Below are 23,081 nucleotides of genomic sequence, written 5' to 3' on the forward strand. Positions count from 1 at the left end.
GGGGATGGTGAGCAGATTGTGACAGGTGATGATGTTTACTAGCTATGGGGACGAGATGGCGAGTCATCACTCGAGTCTAGCTTCCGCTGTCATGAGATTTATCATTCAGTTTTAGTTGTTGAACATTAGTAACCTTTATTTTGGTTTTGGGTTTTGGAACATGTAAACTTTTATCAGTTATACTTTAATAATTGTGTTTTGGATTGGTAACTTTGATATACTAACCTTGGGCAACCGAGATGGTGACGGTTTCTCATGTTAGGGTGGTCCTGGTAAGGCACCTTGGTATGTGGGGGTGTCACACATTTGGCCGCCACCGCTCACTACTACAGATATAGGCTATAACAACGGTTAAAAACCGTTGTTATATAAAAAAGCGGACGTTGTTAAAGCGTCCGTTGTTAAAGGTTTTAACAACGGTTGGTTTTTCTAAGAAACCCATTGTGAAAACTATTAACAACGGTTTAAAGTAGAAAACCCGTTGTGGAAAGTGTGACTAAATTTTGGTGGGAAAGTTATAACAACGGTTACAGTAGAAAAAACCGTTGTTATAACTTAAGACAACGGTTTTTTTTAAAAAACCGTTATTATTGATTTTAAAAAAGAAAAAAAAACTATATATTACTATAGATGCATGCATTATTACTGCAATTCCGATGCATAATATGCATTATTACTGCCAAATCCCTGCATATGAAAGGATACAATAATATATGGAATGAGAAGGTATAAGATTTAGCACAACTTCCTAAACATATATTAATTAAAAAACAACTGAATGGACACATTACTAAGTATAAATTCATGCATTATCTCAATAACCATTCTATTATCTCACTATCTCACGTTCTTAGCTGCTCCAAACCCTAAATCTTTAAAACAAACTCCAAATAGCAAAGGAGGAGAGGATGGATATCATAGAAGAGAATAAGACTCTCTATGCATATCTAAGAATTGCATTTTTAGCAATGTAATTCGTTATTTATTTATTTATATATTAATTAATTAATTTTATTATGCATTCCTCCGTCTCCATCATCTTCTTCTTTTGTTTTATTTTATTTAATTTGTTTTACAAGCTAATAAACGCAGAAAAACAACATTAACCATTCACTAATTAAGCGAATAATACTTAGAGAAAAAACAATAATGATCGATAAAAACACATGCAAATGAAATAATTAGTGAAAGAAAATAATGACTGAGATGATGACAAAACCTAAAACCATGCATATAAATTAAAGCGATACCTGATAATTAGAGAAACTAAGAGACGACGACGACAACAATGATGGAGATGATAAAGCGACGATGAGAAAGAGAGAAAGAGACGATGAGAAAGTGTGTGTTTGTGTTCGTGATGTTTGTGTTTGTGTTAGGTTTGTGTTTGTGGCTGTAGCTGATCTGCTGTGTTTGTGTGGTTTATATTATATATGGAAAGTATTGACAACGGTTTTTACACAAAAACCCGTTGTCATTGGAGAATATATTAACAACGGGTCCTTACAAAACCGTTGTTAAAAAGTATTAACAACGAGTTCTAATATAACCGTTGTAATTAATTTTCACTAATTTTGCGCCAAATTATTAACAACGGTTATAATATATTACAAAGTAAACTGTTGTTATTAGTTATTATATTAACAACGGTTGTGAAAGTTTGACCCGTTGTTAAAACCTATAACAACGGTTATCAACACATAACCGTTGTAATTAAGTTTAGTAAAATTCGCGCCATCAATTCTACAACGTCTTATGGTGATTTTCGTGAATAAGCGTTGTTAAAGGGGTGGTGTTGTAGTTGCCTGGATTTGTAGTAGTGGCTGGTCGACTTTCGGTAGCTCCGTTGATGGTTAGTGACGGAGATATGTATTGGGTGCTAACATTGAATATGTGAAGAGCATGGAGGGTGGTGCACTGGTACCTCAGAGCTAAGCTTTCCCGGAGTGATGATCCCGGTCAGGTCCGCTGCCGGTGGAAGGTGGTGGACGCGTGCTGATAGTGGAAGGGGAAATATAAAGATGGAATGGAGTGGTTTTGTTGGAGATTTATTTTGGACCATCTGATGTTTTCAATGCAAGGATGTGACTTTTGGAGTGTTAGTTCGCACGGTTCACACCATACTTTAGTTCGTACAGGACCCCGCCTTATGGCCCTCGGTCAAGTGTAGGGTGCATTCGACCGAGTTTCACCAGGGCAGATTTATGCCTCGCATGCAATTGCTTCAAACTCGGTCTATTCTACTACATAAATGCAAACAAGTGTCAAAAGATGACAAACACACTATTCAACAACCAAATGTAAACAAGTCCTGGCCTTACGGCCCTGATTACGACATCATAGATAAATTATCCGGGTTACACTACCGACACAACATGATATTTCAAATTTCGCTTCATAACATCAAAACTCAAATAAACACTAAAACAAGATCACAATGCATAACATGAATGTTTCACATAATGATTAAAAGAAAACTTTATAGACAACATTCACACTACCAATGATAGGGCCAGAGTTCCACACGACTACTTTCACACTTCATGTATACGTACTTAAATTAAACGGTTATACTACATAAGACAAGCGACCCAAAATATCTTAACAACAAGATTGAATCCATACGCATTACATATCACACTCTTAATCTCATAACCACGAAAACCAAGCTTGGTAGTACCAAATCCACAATTATATTCTAATTATTACAACCAACTTCTAATGGATGACCTCGCCTCTCCCTATCTCACAAAATAACACTCCCCGAAGATCCGACGTCGGTACAATGATACAACCGTCGCTTACTATTTTACATGTATACATTCACCCTTAGGTAATTCCCCCACTAGATGTTACTTGGACTTTCCTAGGTGCTTCCCACCACTTATTCACTCTCATTAGATATCGTACTTCCAATTGAATAGTCAACAACACACACCGCTTTTTAGTACTCTCCTATCCTCCCTTGCACGCAAATCTCTTGTTGTCACTCTCACTCAACTCTTTGACACCGCAACTATTTCCTTATCATTCCACAATCCAAATCTCGACTATATGCTAACCAACATCCCTAAACCGTACTCGATAAGGACCACTCTCACATGTCCTTTAAACTCCGTTCACTAATTATGAGTCCGAACATCCACTAAGTATCCAACCTTGATCTCACTCCACTCATCATATATAAGTTGTCTCTTATGATCAACTCACTCAACTCAAAACTTTGTATAGGCTAACATATCTTCCTACTGTTCCCAAATTCTCAAACTTGATGACTCTATTCAATTCCATACACCTTGCCGTAGCCATATACCTAAGGGCTAGGGCGAGAAAATCACTCTTTTGGCTCGCACTCAAAATCTATGCTCAGAACTGTAACACCCCCATACTCCAAGTGCCTTACCAGGACCACTCAGGTATGAAGACATTACCATCTCGGTTACCCGAGGCAATGATAATCAAACAACAATAAAGAAACAACGTTTATTATAAATAATTTAGCGAATAGTTACAATCCTCAAAACCAAACCAAAAGTACGATACATGATCTCAAACTGACTGTTCTAACTGAAATGTAAATAAACTAAAGGCTACAGCGGAAGACTCCTATCATCATGTCGTGGCATCCCAGCTATCCCAGTACTCATCTCAATACCTGCTCAATATCTGCTCACCATCCCCGAATGGATCACCGCAGTTTACAAAACAACACCGGGTCGCAGATTACTAATCACACAATCAATATAGACAACAATGATAAGATAAATGACACTCAATCACACACACACACAACCAACCAATTCCCATCATCTCAATCTGACCGTCCACTGGACCCGATACCGCCAATGGCGGACCGCAGGCCGTACCCACCAAATCCCCGCTCCACATAGTGAGCGATAACCCTGTCCATTAATGTGCACATCCCTTCTGTGGCGGGTTCCACAGAAGACGAAACTAGGGCGTGAAGCCACTCCCGCAAGTGACCCCACTCAGCCGAGGCCACGCCTCGCGAACCATCAACAACGATCACAACCACAATTACAATACAATTATTATATCAAATAATCAAACACAGTACATCAACCAATATCCCATTATGGGACTAATACGAGAGTAGAAATCCTACCTGTATGCACACAATCGAGACGGTCTCTCTTCTTTGAGTCAAAAAGCCTCTTCTATGAACCCTCCTCCTATCATACAACACATAGAGGCTACCAATCACATACTACACATAAAAACCCCCCAATCTCTAAATTAGGGTTTAACCAAATCAAAGGAAATACAATAAAAAGGGTACGTAGATCTTACCCTCGACGCAAGGAACTCAACGGTATACACAACGACAAGAACCGACCGTCCGTCGAACTCAGGAATTGCTAAGAATGCGATTAAGAAGATGAACTTGTTTGCTTTCTCTCTTAAACAGGAATTTAGGTTTTGTAAAAGTGATTTAGAATAATGACGATGAAGCTTAAATACCTTAATCGCATAATTAACAAAACCCGAGAAAACTCCCCGTAAAACCGGACACTCGATCGAGTACCCAAGGTACTCGATCGAGTACCCCCTTACTCGATCGAGTGCCCCAGCTACTCGATCGAGTACCCAACAGTCGAAAACTATTTTATTTCGCAACTTACCCTTACTCGACAGAGTAAGGCCTACTCGATAGAGTACCCCAAGACTTATAAATACGGAGTATTACAGTCTTCCCTCCTTAAAAGGAACTTCGTCCCCGAAGTTCAAACCACCACTAAACAAAGGTACTCCCATAACATTCCCGACTCAACAACCAAAACAAACTTCAACATAAAACATGATACTTACCCAACTTATCCCGACAAACATACCGACACAACATATAAAAGGGGTATAAAACTCTTAAAAACTGCTCGCGATCATCTCCTACCCCCCTAAATGAAACAAGGTTACGTCCCCGTAACCATACATACCTGATCAAAAAGGAAAGGGTAGCGCTCTTTCATAGCTTCCTCTGGCTCCCATGTAGCTTCCTCGGTCTCGTGGTTAGACCACAGGATCTTAAGCAAAACTGTCTCACCACTCCTAGTCTTTCTAACCTTTCGGTCTAGAATCTGCTTAGGCACCTCAAGATATGATAAGGACTCATCTAGCTCTAAGCTCTCTGCCTCTAACACATGTGACGGGTCACTCACATACTTTCGCAGCTGCGATACATGAAACACATTATGCACTCTCTCTAACGCAGCTGGTAAAGCCAGACGATAAGCAACTTCCCCAACTCGCTCTAAGATCTCATAAGGCCCTATAAACTTCTGACTTAGCTTGCCTTTCTTCCCAAATCTCATAACCCCGCGCATAGGAGACACTTTCAAAAGAACCTTGTCCCCAACTTGAAACTCTATATCCCGGCGATGTTGATCTGCATAACTCTTTTGTCGATCTTGAGCTGCTCTCATCCGTTCCCTGATCATCTTAATCTGTTCCACCATCTCATGCACCATCTCTGGTCCTAAAACCACTTTGCCTCAAAGACACTATCGTCCCAACAGATTGGACTCCTACATCTCCTCCCATACAAAGCCTCAAACGGTGCCATACCTATCTTTGGTGTGATAAGCTGTTATTGTAAGAAAATTCTATCAAGTCCAACCTCTGCTCCCAGCTACCACCAAAATCCATCACACAAGCTCGCAACATATCCTCAAGAGTCTTGATTGTTCTCTCAGTCTGCCCGTCTGTCGCAGGATGAAATGCTGTACTCATCTTCAAAGTTGTTCCCAACGATTCCTGCAACTCCTTCCAAAACCTCGATATAAACCTCGCATCTCTGTCAGACACTATGTCCTTAGGGACTCCATGTAACTTAAGCACGTTCTTTCGATAGGCCATAGGCAATTGTGCCTTAGTCCATGTATCTTTCATTGGAACAAAGTGAGTGACTTGGTCGACGATCCACTATCATCCAAATCATGTTGTTACCTTGTTGACTCTTTGGCAAACCCACAATGAAATCCATGGAAATGGATTCCCACTTCCACTCAGGTACCTCTAAAGAATGAATCTTACCTTGTGGTCGTCATTTGTTCCCCTTTAACTCTCTCGGCATGTCAAACAACGGGACACAAACTCCATTTGTCTCTTTCTTCATCCCAGGCCACCAAAACGTTTTCTTCAAATCCTTGTCTAGCTTGTCTCCACCCGGATGAACTGAATATGGTGTGCAATGTGCCTCTGTCATGATAGTCTTTTTCAACTCCTCATCATTAGGAACACACCACCTACCATCAAACCTCAAACTACCATCTCTATGAATAGAAAACCGGACACTTTGTCCCTTTCTCTACTTGACTCTCCACTCCACTATCTTAGGATCCAAAGCACCTTACCCCGAATATCATCATAAAACTCAAGATGTCTTGTCATATCACCCATGGCATCTCCTTTCGCATCATATGTATCCCAAAACTCGCTACCTCATCCCCCGACCTCGTCAAGGATAGAGCGTACACGAGAGAATGTACACTCTTCCTACTCAAAGCATCAAAGAACAACATTGGCCTTCCCTTCATGGTAGATGATCTCCATGTCATAATCGCCAATCAGCTCTACCCACCTCCTCTGTCTCATGTTCAACTCCTTCTGCGTGAAGATGTACTTGAGACTCTTGTGATCAGAAAATACCTTAAAGATTGCTCCATAAAGATAATGTCTCCAAATCTTGAGAGCAAACACCACTACACCCAACTCCAGATCATGAGTAGGGTAGTTCTCCTCATAAGGCTTCAATTGCCTAGAAGCATAGGCAATTACTTTACCATTCTGCATCAACACACATCCCAGCCCATTCTTCGAGGCATCTGTATAAACCTCAAAGTTCTCGCTCCCTTCAGGCAATGCTAAGACAGGAGCTGTGGTCAAACGCTCCTTTAATGTTTGGAACGCCGTCTCACAACTCTCATCCCAACGAAACCTGTTCTCTTTCCTCATCAACGCTGTCATCGGTCTAGCTATCTTGGAGAAATCTTTCACGAACCGTCTGTAGTATCCAGCTAAACCCAAGAAACTCCTAACCTCGGAACATTCTTGGTGCTTCCCACTTTGTCACTGCCTCAATCTTCGCCGGATCCACAACTACCCCATCTTTAGAGATTACATGCCCCAGAAAAGCAACTTTCTCTAACCAAAACTCACACTTGGACAGTTTAGCATACAACTCATGATCCCTCAAAGTCTGCAACACGATCCTCAGATGCTCCTCATGCTCCTCCTTAGTCTTAGAGTAGACTAAGATATCATCGATAAACACCACTACAAACTGGTCCAAGAACTGTCTGAAGATTCTGTTCATCAAATCCATAAACACTGCCGGCGCATTAGACAACCCAAACAGCATCCCCACATACTCATAATGGCCATACCTCGACGTGAAAGCTGTCTTTGGTATGTCCACCTCTCTAATCTTCACCTGATGGTACCCTGACCTCAAATCAATCTTAGAAAAGACTGTTGCACCACTCAACTGATCAAACAGTTCATCTATCCTTGGCAAAGGATACTTGTTCTTTATCGTCACTCGGTTCAGCTCCCTGTAATCTATGCATAACCTCAAACTCCCATCTTTCTTCTTCACGAAAAGAACTGGTGCTCCCCACGGCGATACACTTGGTCTAATATATCCCTTCTCTATCAGATCATCCAACTGCTTCCTAAGTTCCTCCATCTCCTTAGGACCCATACGGTGCGGTGCCTTAGAGATCGGCCCGTCCACAGCTTCAACTCAACAAAGTGAAATCTATCTCCCTCTTCGGTGGCAACCCCGGAATCTCCTCTGGAAAAACATCTGCAAACTCTCCACCACTTTGGTATCTCATCAACTGTCGGACTCTCTATCCGGTCATCTCTCACATGGCACAAGATCAAAGGACATCCCTTCCTCGGATAAGACTTCAATGTAACAATTTGCAATCAACTTAACTTTGGGTTTGACTAGAAACCCACGATAAGACACACTAACACCCTTAGGACCTCTTAAAGACACTTTCTTTTGATGACAGTCAATCTTAGCTTTATACTTTCCTAACCAATCCATCCCGACTATCATCTCAAAACCGTTAAAAGGAAACTCTAGCAAGTCTACAGGGAAATCAACTTGCCCAACTATCAAAGATACATCTCTGAACAATCTCCCACACGATACAGACTCACCCGAAGGTATGAAAACTTGCTCATTAACAGACTCATATACTCTCAAACCCAACTGTTTGACATGACTCGAAGACACAAACGACTGAGAAGCCCCCGAATCAAACAAAACAAAGGTAGGAATACCATTAACAAGGAATGTACCGGTGATAACGTGCGCATCTTCCTCAGCTGCTTTCTTCTCCATCATGAATAACTTGCCACTGGTCTTCTGCCCACCTCCCTGGACAGTACTGGCTGTGGTGGTCGGCTTAGCACCCGACCCTTGATTGTTGTTGTTGTTCGCTGGTGGTTTCTGATAATAATTTCCGCCATTGCGGTTGCCTCCACTTTGGTAACTCTGACTTCCCCGGTTTGGCCATGATCCAGTCGGTCTGTTGCTCGCGAAGCTCTGCGCAGGTCTCTGGAAAGATCCTGGTGCCCTTGTGCACTCATGTCTCTTGTGGCCTACACCACCATAGCTATAGCAGGTCACTCCCCAACTATTACTCACACTTCCACGGCCACGCCCAAAGGAAGCCCCAGCACTGAACCCAGACCCAGTAGAAAATCCCTTACACTGATTGTGGTTGCCTTTCTTGTGATTCGATTGGCCACCACCCTCGCTCTCAGACTTCCTCTTCTCACCACCTAACCTCTCCTGAGCCATCTCCACCAACCTCTCAGCTCTCCCAGCTCTCTCATAAGCTTCCTTAACATCTGTAAGGATTCCCACGGGCAACTTATCCATAATCTTAGGGGTTAACCCCCTCTCAAACCTCAATGCCAGATTCTCCTCACTCAAACCCATATCCTCAGCATACCTAGACTTCTCATTGAACAACTGTAGTACTCGGCCACAGACATCTCAACAGTCATCTTAAAACCATCAAACTCTTCTCTCAACTTACTCCTCACATGTTCCGGTACAAACTCCTTCCTCACAGCCCTACGAAACTCCTCCCAAGGTATAGCAGGTAAGCCTTGGTTTGTATATATCTCCTTAGCACTCACTTTCACTGAATCCCACCACTTGCCAGCTGCCTCCCTCAGATAGAACGCAGCTTGTTCCACTCTCATCTCATCAGGACAGTGAACCAAATCTAATATGTTTTCCATCTCTCTCAGCCAACTATCAAGAAGGTTAGGTTCCCCAACTCCCTTGTACTCTTTCGGGTTAAACCTCGCAATGTAGAGGCTGATTTTTGAATGGTCAACCTCCTTCTCCTTATCCTTATTCTTATCCTCATTCACTTTCTTTAGGGTCTCAGTAAGAGCATCCTGGTGCTCTAACATCTTAACGATGTCATCCACGGTCATAAGCTCAGCTCTCGCATACATAGCAGTTCTCTTGGGCGGCATCTTGAAACTATACATATATAAGAAAGGGTAGATATGAACATACGTACTAAACTTCAAAACACGAAGACACGCCACCCAGGACCTACTCGATCGAGTTCCCAAACCCACTCGATCGAGTAACGGGCTACTCGATCGAGTCCCCAACATACTCGATCGAGTACCCAAACATCGACCCTAACACCTTCGATCTCTTACCTACTCGATCGAGTATCTAGGCTACTCGATCGAGTGACCCCTACTCGATCGAGTACCCCTAGTTACTCGATCGAGTGCCCAAAAACGCGATTCGGACTCAAAATCGTTAAAAACCCACCCGATCGAGTGCTCGGTCCCCACTCGATCGAGTCACGCTAATACATAAAAGCTACCCGCATGTTACGTCATATGCTAACACGCTAAACTTATAAATCACATTATATCATAATAAACATGCTACGCATCTTTCTACTATCTACGAGATCATTTCATCATGTTATTAAATGCCACATTGTAAATCATCCAACATGTTATCATCTAATCAACAAGTTCCCACCTATCACCATTTTCTTTCACATGCTCATCTTTCTACTTCAACACCCAACAATTAACACATTTCATCACATTCTTACACAAGTTAACCAAGCACACATACGACTCTTAAACACTTCCCCCATGTGACCGGTTCAAAGTTGTAGGGCGCCCCTGCGACTTTAGGACGTCTCCCAAGCCTTTGCACTAGCTCCTACAACTCTTACCCCGGGTTCATTTTAATTGACTCCCTATGTTCATTAGGTTCATTGGTTACGAGGTTTCGGGATCGTCGCTCGATACCATTTGTAACACCCCCATACTCCAAGTGCCTTACCCGGACCACTCAGGTATGAAGACATTACCATCTCGGTTACCAGAGGCAATGATAATCAAACAACAATAAAGAAACAACGTTTATTATAAATAATTTAGCGAATAGTTACAATCCTCAAAACCAAACCAAAAGTACGATACATGATCTCAAACTGACTTTTCTAACTGAAATGTAAATAAACTAAAGGCTACAGCGGAAGACTCCTATCATCATGTCGTGGCATCCCAAATATCCCGATACTCATCTCAATACCTGCTCAATATCTGCTCCCCATCCCCGAATGGATCACCGCAGGTTTACAAAACAACACCGGGGTCAGTACTAATCACACAATCAATATAGACAACAATGATAAGATAAACAGACAGCTCAACTATCACACACACACACAACCAACCAATTCCCATCATCTCAATCTTGACCGACCGTCCACTTTGGACCCACCACCCGATGGGGACCGGCACCGTACCCACCAAATCCCCGCTTCACATAGTGAGCGATAACCCTGTCCATTAATGTGCACATCCCTTCCGTGGCGGGTTCCACGAAAAGCGAAACTAGGGCGTGAAGCCACTCCCGCAAGTGACCCCACTCGATCGAGGCCACGCCTCGCGAACCATCAACAACGATCACAACCACAATTACAATACAATTATTATATCAAACAATCAAACACAAGTACATCAACCAATATCCCATTATGGGACTAATACGAGTAGGAAATCCTACCCGTATGCACACAATCGAGACGGTCTCTCTTCTTTGAGTCAAAAAGCCTCTTCTATGAACCCTCCTCCTATCATACAACACATAGAGGCTACCAATCACATACTACACATAAAACCCCCCAATCTCTAAATTAGGGTTTAACCAAATCAAAGGAAATACAATAAAAAGGGTACGTAGATCTTACCCTCGACGCAAGGAACTCAACGGTATACACAACGACAAGAACGACCGTCGAACTCCGGAATTGCTAAGAATGTGATTAAGAAGATGAACTTGTTTGCTTTCTCTCTTAAACAGGAATTTAGGTTTTGTAAAAGTGATTTAGAATAATGACGATGAAGCTTAAATACCTTAATCGCATAATTAACAAAACCCGAGAAAACTCCCTGTAAAATCGGACACTCGATCGAGTACCCAAGGTACTCGATCGAGTACCCCCTTACTCGATCGAGTGCCCCATCTACTCGATCGAGTACCCAACAGGTCAGAAACTATTTTATTTCGCAACTTACCCTTACTCGACAGAGTAAGGCCTACTCGATAGAGTACCCCAAGACTTATAAATACGGAGTATTACAAGAACTCCCGGGGTTCAACCACCGGAGGTACCGCCGGCTCTAGGCGAGCATCTATTGCTTGGTTTCTCCTCGCGTTCCTTGATGGAGTTGCCATGTCATAGAACCCACATCACATGTCAAACTCCGGGTGGATGTGATGAGAATTTAGACAACTTGGAGTTGCATTTAGATAACCAATACTTTGAAAATAAATTTTGACGCCATATTTTTAAATCTTCATCCAAAAAATTTCACTTAAACACAAGTTTTTCCGGGACAGGAAGCTTTGGTGGAAGTATGTCACGACTTAATCCCAAATAAAATGGTGAGAAACGATTATCAACCTTGACACCATCATTAACAAGATTGAAGAAACCAAGAGACAATTCAAGTATGAATCAAACATGAAAATCAAAATTCGGGTACAATTAATACCCATTTTCAAAATGTTTGTGTCTTTAAGACGGAAATTTTCTCAATGTAAGGCTTCACAAGACGTCATAATGAGGAATTAACACTGCATGAGACAAGTAAACCATGTTGAGAGTATAAGAATCAAAATTTTAGCATTTGTTTCACTATGTTTCCAAAATATTAATCCATTTGAAAATGGAATTTCCACCTTAAACCATATTTTGACAATACCCATTAAGATCATTGCTTAACAATTTCATTAAACCATGTTTAAGTTGCAAAAATCAAAGTTTTGCCATGACTCATTGGAATTTCGAGGGCCTTAATCGAAATTTTAAGAGAAAATTTTCTTTTTAAGACAATATATAACTTTACTAACAAAGGAAATAATATTATAATATAGTTAAACAAAGTTTTAAACATGAAAACTCAAAATTTGGACATGGTTTCTCAAAATTCGAAAATTAAGACGGGTTTTTAAGAAGAAATTTATACGTACAAGATAAGATCTACCACTAACAACAAAATTTAGGCCTTTGTTGATCAACTAAGGCCAACATGAAGCACAAAATCCAATTATTGACTAAAGAATACAAATTTCCGAGTTCATTAATGGTGGACAAAATTTCAACATAAAAATTTAAATTTTGGCAACAACAATGGTGTATATGGTTCATAACTATCATGAATTAAACAAAAACATGTAAATAACCCATAAAATTTGAAGCATTTAATGTAGATCTAAAGAAAATCAATTTGGGGAAAAGAAAATATGGAGAGGGATGAACACACTTACATTGTTAAATTAGCGGAAACTAAGGGAGTAAAAATGAATAGAAAACTTGAATCCAAGCAACAAACAACTATAATGGAGTCTTAGAATTATTTTTAGAGAAATTTTAGTGTTGAAGATATGAGGAAAAAAATGAAGAGATGCAGAAGATAAGATAGAGAAATAATGACTTTTTCTACGAGTTATGTAATACTCGAATAATTTGGGACCCACAAAGGACCTAGAGACACATGAGGGAACCAACGAATACTTGGAAGTAAAGGATGACCCCTCCCACGAGGCCAAGTAAGACCTAAACTAGACCTAGTAGCCTTCCAGTGGACCGAGTAGAACCTCTAGCGGATCAAGTGAGTGGCACTCTGTCAAGTAAAGGGTATACTCGACCGAGTGAGTGTCACTCTGTAACACCCCCATACACCAAGATGCCTTACCAAAACCACCTAGCGTATGAGAATGGTACCATCTCGGTTACCTGAGGCATAGTAATCAAAAGTGACCATCAAGAAACATAATTTAAGTATAAAGTTTAAAGTGATTATATCAAAACCAACTGCAAAAGAAATAAGATACAACCGTTCCAAAATCAAAATACACTAAAGTAACAAATGTATTATGACAACATAGCGGAAGACTACGACTCTGACTCATGGTGACTCCATCCCCAGCTAATCCCGCGCGTATCCAAGATATACCTGCTAGACAACTGCTCACCACCCCCGAATGGATCACCACAGTTTTCAAAACATTTAAACGGGGTCATTTACTGCAAAAATAATATAAGATAATACAACAGACAGATACACAATCACAATCCTCCAACACCGTCACATCACCAATCATATGACTACACACTAAAGTGTGTAGCCCTGTCAAAATATCTGTCGCAATAGATATTCCACTCCGCCAGTGGGGGACCGGAGCCGATCCCACCTAAGCCCCTCTCATCTTCATCGAGCGAATAACCCATGTTCCTTAATGTGCACATCCCCCTTGTGACGGGAACCATAAGGGGCGAATCAAGAGCATGAAGCCACTCCCACAAGTGACTCCACTCAGCCGAGGGCGCACCTTACGAACCATAGACAATCAACAACAACCAATTACAATATCAACAATACCAAAACAAATTACGATATAATCACATCAATCAACCATTAACCATCAACCATCTTATAACCATTTACACAATAACTTAGTAGGGAAACCCTATCTGGAAGGCAATCACCAAAATCAACACAAGCAGCGAATCAAAAGCGTTCCTCTATGAAATCACCTCCTATAAACACATAATCATACAATTACAATCTATCATCAACAATACTCCCAATAATCCCCAATTCACCCAATTAGGGTTTAAATAAAACTAATGAATCGACATAAAAACGGTACAAGGATCTTACCCACAATGCGACGATCTCAACGGTATAACGAACTTTGAAATCCGGTGACTCTAGCCCTTGGATTTGATAGCAATGCGAGAGAAGGATCTTACGTTATTTTGTTTTCTCTTGTAAAAGGTTTACAATAAAGTAAAAAGGTAAAAGAAACTGACGGAAATGTTTATATAACCTTTTCACACGTTGCTACCAAACCCGGCAAAAACCCGCATAAACCAACTTACTCGATCGAGTAACTGAGGTACTCGATCGAGTACCGCCTACTCGATCAAGTTGCCCTTACATGATCGAGTATCCATTAGGCAGAACACTCTCCAGAACGCAAAACTAACTTACTTGACAGAGTAAGCCTTACTCGATAGAGTACCCAACAGCTCATATATTTGAAGTATTAAACACTCGGTCGAGTGAACCGGTCACTCGGTCGAGTGGCACTATGCTGTACCCGAGAAATGATATTTCGGGATTTCATCTTATCCAAACCCTTATCCTCTTCATTTTCCTTCTCCTTTCTTCTTACTCTAAAACATTATCTCCTCTCCTAATCCCCGATCTATCTTTGTAAGTCAAAATCTCATCTTTTCCTCTTTGTCTTAGGTTAATCTCGAGTTAGGGTTTTCTAAGAGAGATTAATTAGTATTTAGCTTATGTAATATAAGTAATTAGTGACTAATAATAAAGGGTTTCATATTATTGTAGTTTAGAATGCATTGTGATAGTGTTTTATGATTTATTTAGGGTGAGACGGTCTCATGAGACGATTTTATGAGACGGAGTCGAGTCGGAATCAAGTAGCTTGTGATGAATGCGAAAAGGTAGGTCATCCCACTCTGTTTCAATCTTGTATATGCATATTTGGATGTCTTTCCTTGCTAGTACATTCATTATTCGGTTAGGATGTCACGTGGGCATTCGAGGGGTTTTTAGTCATAACATGTGGGATTGAATTCATAAATTTGTCATATGTTTAATGTTGTTCTTCTATTTGTCATGTATGGTTGTGATTGTGTTGTGTTGGAGGTCTTTGGTGATGGTACTTGATTGGTGACGAGATGTAAGACGGTTGGGAAACCGTCTTGCGCTCGGGTCGCCCCGTGGAGTTTCCCACTCCAAGGGGAATGTGCACATTAATGGCTTGAGTTACGGAGGGACTCGTGTGGTTGAAGCATGACGTCTGGTAGGGGATCCGGTTGGCTTCCGGACCCGGTACGTCTGGGCATGTCCCGGTACCTTTGTGTGAGGTGTTGTTTCGTGGGTGTATCCCTGGCACCGGTGGTTGTGGGTAAATATGGGCGTGTCCCGGTACCTACATGGTTATTGCATACTCGAGTCTCATTCACATAATTATCATGTCGTATCTCTACTTATTGAGTCATGTTTTATGTTTATATATTGAAACTGACGTTTGTGTGCGTATAAATGTCACCTATTTTCATGGTGGCCTGTGTCGATCCATATGATATTTCCGATTATGGGGAGCATGTGTTTACAGGTTAGCTTTGGTAGCATGCGGGAGATAGGACGAGCTTTGGTGGCTTTCGAGTCGAGCATAGTTGACTAGATTAGCATAGTAGACATAAGTTTTATTATTTCTTTCTTTATTCATATATGGTTATGTAATTCACTAAATACTTTATTTATATTAATTGTTTCTTAATTGAAACTCCGATTTCATCGCCTCGGGAAACCGAGATGGTAACATCTCCCAATTACCTTGGCCGGGTAAGAAGGGGGTGTTACAAAGTGGTATCAGAGCTTCGATTTTGGAACCTAAACAAATGAACCAAATTGAATCGAGGTGTGTCTAATAAAATAAACCCGACATGAGTACAATAGGAGATCGGTTTTGGATGAGTGGACGCCCTTATATCAAAACTAGTGCCTATTGTCTCGGTTGGTCATTACATGGGGGGTTACAAGTAAGGGTGAACGATATAGACAGTAGGAGTTAATTTTTTTGTAGGCCAGAAATCTAAGATTAGCTGGATGCACTGCACTGATGAAAATACACACTACTTTCACATTTCTATTAAAGCTCGCAAAGCCCAAAACAAGGTGCTTAGCATTCTGGATATGACTGGTAATGCTTGTTCTGACAATGTCACCATTGAAATGGCTTTTATTCGTTACTACCAGAGGATTTTAGGTAGTTCTGAGAGAGTGACCAGGGTTAATTGTGGTGTTGTTAGGAGGGGAAAGTGTGTTTCTGATTTCCAGGCCTCTGATATGGTTACTCCTGTTACTGCAGTAGAGGTTAGGAATGCTCTCTTCTCTATCCCTAATGAGAAAGCTCCTGGTCTTGATAGTTATTCGTCCAGTTTTTTCAAGGATTCTTATGATATCATTGGAGAAGATGTGGTTGGGGCTGTTTTGAAGTTTTTCACTTAAGGTAAACTATTGCAACAAATTAACTCCACTGTGCTAACTCTCATCCCCAAGAAAGAGGTACATATTTTAGTTATGGACTTCAGACCCATAGCTTGTTGTAATGTTTTATACAAGTGTATTTCCAAAGTTATCTGTGGTAGATTGACTACAGTGCTTGCTGATATTATAAGCATGAACCAAAGTGCATTCTTATAGAATAGGAATATTGTGGATAATATCCTCATCTGTCAAGACCTTGTGAGATTGTACAACAGGAAATTATGTTCTCCTAGGGTAATGATGAAGATTGACTTGAGGAAGGCACATGATTCCATTGAATGGGATTTTGTGGAGGATATGTTATATGCACTTAAGTTTCCTAGGAGAATGATTGGGTGGATTATGCAATGTGTGTCAGCACATGCTTACACTCTCCCCCTTAATGGACCCAGTTTGGTTACTTTAAAGGACGGAGAGGTTTGAGACAGGGGGATCCTATTTCTCCACTCATGTTTACCTTGTATTTGGAGTATTTCACCAGAATTTTAAATGTTGTTACTATAACCCAAGGGTTCAGATTTCACCTCATGTGCAAAGCTCTGAATATGTGTCACTTGGCTTTTGCTAATGATCTCCTCATATTCTATAGAGGAGACCCAGCTTCTGTCACAGTGATAATGAGAGCTATGGTTACTTATTTACGAGGCTTCAGGATTGCATATCAACAAAGATAACTCTGACATTTATATGAATGAAGTAGCTGCAGCAGATGAACAAGCTATTCTAAGCATCTCTGGGTTTAAGAAGGGATCCCTTCCTTTCAAGTATCTGAGGATAACTATTTCTTACAAGAGAATTTTCAATGTAGAATGTAGCATCCTGGTTGATAAATTGGTAGCCAGAATCAGAGGTTGGGGGGCAAAACATTTGAGCTATGCTGGTAGACTGTTGCTGGTTAAAACTGTCTTGACTCAGATTCACAGTTACTGGGCAAGAATTTTCCTGCTTCCTAAAGCTATTATTCATAAGGTAGAGAGCATTTGCAGAGCTTATCTTTGGTCTGGGACTAAAGAGCACCATAAGGCACCTGCAGTGGCATGGGATAAGTGCTGTCTACCAAAGAATCAAGGAGAACTTGGGATACTGAATTGCTACAACTGGAACATTGCTACTCTTGGGAAATATATTTGGTGGGTAGCTAATAAGAAAGACTGCTTATGGGTCAGATGGGTGCACCATCTTTATATAAAGCAGCATGACTGGTGGCATTATTCTCCAACAACTAATTCTAGCTGGACGTGGAGGCAATTGTGCAAAGTTAAGGCTCTTCTGGAACCAGGCTTTGTGCATCATAACTGGTTGCAGGCTCCATATTCAGCTACTGCTGTTTATAAGTGGCTGTCTGGGGATCATTTAAAGGTTTCTTGGCAACCTTTTGTCTGTAATAGACTTACCCTACCTAGAGTGAATTTCATTAACTGGCTATTCATTAAGAGTAGGTTACTTACCAAGGATAGATTGGCCAAGTTTGGAGTGATAATAGACGGGGTGTGCTATTTATGTGGAACTCTGCAGGAAACGTCCTTGCATTTATTTTTTGAGTGCAATTTCAGTAAGAGATGCCTTCATTTGGTGTAACATTAGCTTGGCTTTTGTTGAAATTCTGATATTATTGCTAGCAGCTTAAAGTGGAGAGGAAGATCTTTGCTGCACAAGAAACTTATTTTAGCTGCACTTGCTAGCCTTGTCAACTTCATATGGGAAGGGCAGAACAAGTGTAGGGTGGAAAACTGGGTACCTCATCCTGAGCATATCAGGAAGCGAATACAGGATGTTCTGAGTGACAGATTAACTAGCTTGAGGATGGAGAGAGTTCACAGTTGGGATATGAACTGGGTTAAGGAAGTTGGTTTGCTATAATATTATGTATTGTCATTGAGTTTGTCCTTTGTGTATGGTGTATGAGCTAATTTGCAAAATTTAATGAGAATATTCACATTCCACCAAAAAAAAAGAGTTTCACATGTGTATGGTAAGATATGGAAAATTTGATGAGTAGATTCACATGTCGTGACACCTTTGAAAGATGATAATTCTATTCTCTTGATTCATACCATGTGTTTATCTAATGCTTGATAGTGCTACGGCTAGTATATAATTTGTGATGACTTTGGTAGAGTCGGTGCGAGTACGGGTGTAGTAGATAAGGAACTGCGATCTTGATGTCGCATGAGCTAACTCGGGACAGGGTCACTGATAGACGGTGGACTCCGGAACCTCTTTTTATCTTGCAGGAAATCCATTGATAGGACTTTATATAGAATTTGGACCCAACGGAAGCACTTGACCGAGTGCGAGTACCAACTCGATCGAGTAAGCAATCACTCTACCGAGTGGACCCTTGACTAGACTGAGTGGACCCAATTCCAGAAGGTAATACATTCAGGAAAAACCCGTCACTTGACCGATTGGGACTTCTACTCGACCGAGTAGAGTCGTACTCGACCGAGTACACTCGGCACTCGACCGAGAGAGTTCCCACGGGTTGGGAAACTCCACTAAAAGCCCTTATCTCCTGCACTTTTCATTCATATCTTTATATCTTCATCTCTTTTCTAACCAAAAATTCCCCAAAAACCTCTATTGTTGTTCCATTTTGCTTGGGATTCATTCTATTACCCGACTTTTCTCACTAGTTCCATTAATTTGTCAAGGTAAGCTTATTCATCCTCTCCCATCTTTTCCCCAATTTGAGTTTTCTTTAGATCTACTCTTGAATCATTTGAGTTTTGTTAATTCGTTGTTCATTTTACTTAATTCATGATACTAGTAAGCTTTCTACACCATTATTGTTGATAAAAATCAAATTTTTATAATGAAATTTTGTCCACCATTGATGAACCTGAAAATAGTATTCTTGAGTCAATAATGGAATTTTGGTGCTTGTTGTTGTGTCTAATCGGACAACAAAGGCTTAACCTTTGTTGTTATGGATGGATCTTATTTGATATGTGAAAATTTCCTCTTAAAACATTGTCTCAAAATTTTGAAATATAGGTATGTCATGCCCAAATTTTGATTTTTTATGAGTAAAACTTGGTTTATTTGCCTTATAAGACTACTACATTGGTGCATAATGTAGTATGTGGTCCCAAAATGAAACAATTTTCGTCTTAAAACTTGAGTATAATTTTCCGACTTCTCTTAAAAACTCCCATGAATAATGTATTTTTGTGTCTTAAGGATGGTTTACGATGTTGTTGGATTGCAAATTTTATAGTTGTTACTATCCCATGGAATGAATTAAGGAAAATTTTGTCTCAAAGGAGTGGTCAATTCTTGAAAATCCAACACTAACCATGTCAAAATTTTAATTTTATGTTTACTACTTGGGTTGCTTACTCATGACTTCTTGAAAACTTCAAACCATAATGCTTGAAGTAGCCTTACATTTAAAATTTGTCTGACTAAAGGACTTTAAATTGGCAAATGAAGCATTTCACTTGCCTGGATTTCTTTTAAATTTTAACAAGCTAATTCTCATTTTATCGATTTTAACGAATTATGTTGATGACAACATGTAACCTCTTAAGTAAGACTTTAAAGTGTTAAAATTTTCAAAGCTTGGGCAAATGGCTAATATGGTAAGAGTCTAGTGTAGTGTATCATGGTTAGGTAAAAAATTAGACAAGTTGGATGATGAGCAAGAGTAGTACATGTGATTAAAGTCATGTTTTAAAACCATATTATATCACAAAAATTTTAATTTCCGGAAAAGAATTTGTAACATGAGAAAATTTTCAAAGGTTGGTTAAAATATAAAGAGAACTATATTGGGAATTCCTTTTATTTGTCATCCACCAATTTGAGAAGTAGAGAAAAATTTTCATCCATATTAAAAATTGGCTTCAAATTCTTACCTTTCCCATTCCATGTCTTGTGTGTAATTCCTTCTTGTAGCATGTCAAGGAACACTAGAACCGGCCGTGGAAGGAATGCTCGCCAACCTCAAGAAGAGGCACTACCCGCTATCACCCTCTCGGGCTAACCGTCAATGGCCTTTGGGAGTGAGGAGCACCGGAGTAATTTTGAGGTCCTAGCCACTAGGAGGATGGCCTCAACCAAGTGCATATCGGTAAGTACCTTGGAAGCCTTGAGAATAGAGAAGGAGGTGCATAACATCTTCACGGTTCTCGGGTTGGAGAGATTATACAACTTAGAGAAGATAAGCTACCATAACCTCACCCTCAATTTTAAATCCTTCACCTATGATAAGAAAACCCATGATGTGCGTTTTAGACTCAAGAATACCACCTTCAACTTAGGTAGTGATGCCTTTGCTGACCATTTGGGAGTGAGTAAGCAAGTCGTGGGTCACCATGATAAGGTTGAGAAACACATGAAGGCTTCAAAGTATTTTCATCTCTACACGGGTAAAGGAAAGGTTAGTGTGAGTAACATGAAGACTAGTGATAACGAACACCCCGTCCTAAAGATTTTCTTGTGCTCCTTGACCAACCTCCTTTATGGGAGGAAAGACCCGAGCAAACTCAAATCCACGGAGGTGTTGATCTTGAGTTCCTACCTTAACCCCCGCGGTGAAGAGCGTTTCTACTTTAACGTCGTGTCTATGGTTTGTATTGCTCCTGAGAGGATAACCGAGTCAAACAAGTGCTCCTTAGATTATGGGGCCTTGGTGACTCGGTTAGCCAAGAATTTGTTAGCTTATGAACCGGGGACGATGGATGTACCCATATCTAGAGGAGTTGTCTATTTTTACCTCAAGTGGTTGAAGGCTAAGAATTGGGTTGTGGATGGGGAAGAGAAGAATACCTACTCTTGGAGAGTTGATGAACATTGGCATATGAAGCTCCCCGCCGGTGAAAGACTACCCCCGACTTCCCCTTTTGAGAGGGAGGGATCACCCCACCCCAAGGCCCAACGGTACACCATCCCTAGTAACCTTACTTTTGAACTTAAGGATGCTACCATGGAACGGGAGACCCCTCCACTACCTTCCATACCTCGTGAACCTATTGAGAAAGCTCCCACCTCTCTTCCCCATTCTATGCCTACATCGATGATGCCCCCACCTTATGCTGGGAACTTTGGCCAAAACCAACCCACCTTTGACTCCAACTATCCTCTCTCGTACATCATCCACCGAGTGAACACCAACCTTGTATTGAGAGACATGCACGAGGCGGCTTATTACCAAGGAGTACGACCCACCCTTCGCCCTAGCTTCTGGTCTGGAGACGGAGACACCTCCGGAGTCTTTAAGGCCTATGTGTTTTAGTTACGAAAGTATGTGAGTGATCCTTCCCATATGTTACAGGTGGAGAACATCGAGTTGGATGAATCCTTGTCTTATCTTGAGGTGCCAAAATAAATTCTTGATCGCAAGGTTCGTAAAACTAGGTCCGGGGAAACGGTGTTCCTCAAGGTTCCATGGTCTAATCATGAGGTTGAGGAAGCCACTTGGGAGGCGTAAGAGTCTATGAAGGAGCGGTATCCGTCTCTTTTTTATCAGGTATGTTTGGTTACGGGGATGTAACCATGTTTCTTTTAGGGGGGGGGGGGGGGGGTAGGAGATGATCGCATAAGGTTTTGGTATGGTTTTATGCTGGTTTTAGTACAGATTGTGGTTGTTTTGAGTCTGTATGAGTTGTGGTTGGGGTTTTGACGTTTTGTTTTAAGTTTTTGTTGCGTTGTTGCATCGGGGTTGAGTTAGTATGTTTATTTTTGAGTATGGGTTTGAACTTCGGGGCGAAGTTCATTTTAGAGGAGGGAAGACTCTAATACTACGGTTTTCTGTACTTTTGGGTACTTTATCGAGTAAGTGAATTTTGGTTACGAAACAGTGTTCTGTCTGATGGGTACTCGATCATGTAAGGGCCAATCGATCGAGTAGGGGGCATTCGATTGAGTAAGTGACTTACTCGATCGAGTAAGTTGGTTTTACGGGTTGTTTTTGACGGGTTTTGATAGCAATGTCAGAATGATATAAAAACTTAATCCATCAATTCTATTCAATTTTTACATTATTTTAACTTTCATAAAGATTAAAACAAAGTACGTTGCTTCTCATCTCTCTCATTGCTAGCAAATCCCAAGGCTCGTGTTGTCGGAATCCTGAGTTCTTTACCTCGTTGAGACCGTCGCATTGTGGGAGTATAGTTTTTATGTTGTTTCATTTATTTTGGTTAAAACCCTAATTGGGTATTTTTGGGGTTTTGGGTATTGTGATTGTTAGATGGTAATTGTATGATTGTGTGATTGATAGGAGGTGATTTCGTAGACGAACGTTTCTGATTGGCTGATTGTGACGATATTGGTGATTGCTTTTCCAGGTATGGTTTCCCTACTCAGTTATTGGTTGCATTGTATTAGATGTGTGGTTGATAGTTGATGGTTGTTTAATGTCGTTGATCTATATCGTATTGAATTGG

General features: G+C 40.7%; 1 protein-coding gene across 1 annotated transcript; it reads left to right on the forward strand.

Annotated features, from left to right (window-relative positions):
* The first annotated feature begins 16,929 nt into the window (after window positions 1–16,929).
* Window positions 16,930–18,549, forward strand: LOC141631876 (uncharacterized). Its single transcript, XM_074444492.1, has 3 exons — window positions 16,930–17,106; window positions 17,335–18,209; window positions 18,312–18,549. Exons 1-3 carry the CDS (start codon window positions 16,930–16,932, stop codon window positions 18,547–18,549), a joined length of 1,290 nt encoding a protein of 429 aa, XP_074300593.1.
* Window positions 18,550–23,081: the final 4,532 nt, after the last annotated feature.

The sequence above is a fragment of the Silene latifolia genome, chromosome Y (genome assembly GCF_048544455.1).
Source record: "Silene latifolia isolate original U9 population chromosome Y, ASM4854445v1, whole genome shotgun sequence".
In the NCBI taxonomy this organism is placed as follows: domain Eukaryota; kingdom Viridiplantae; phylum Streptophyta; class Magnoliopsida; order Caryophyllales; family Caryophyllaceae; genus Silene; species Silene latifolia.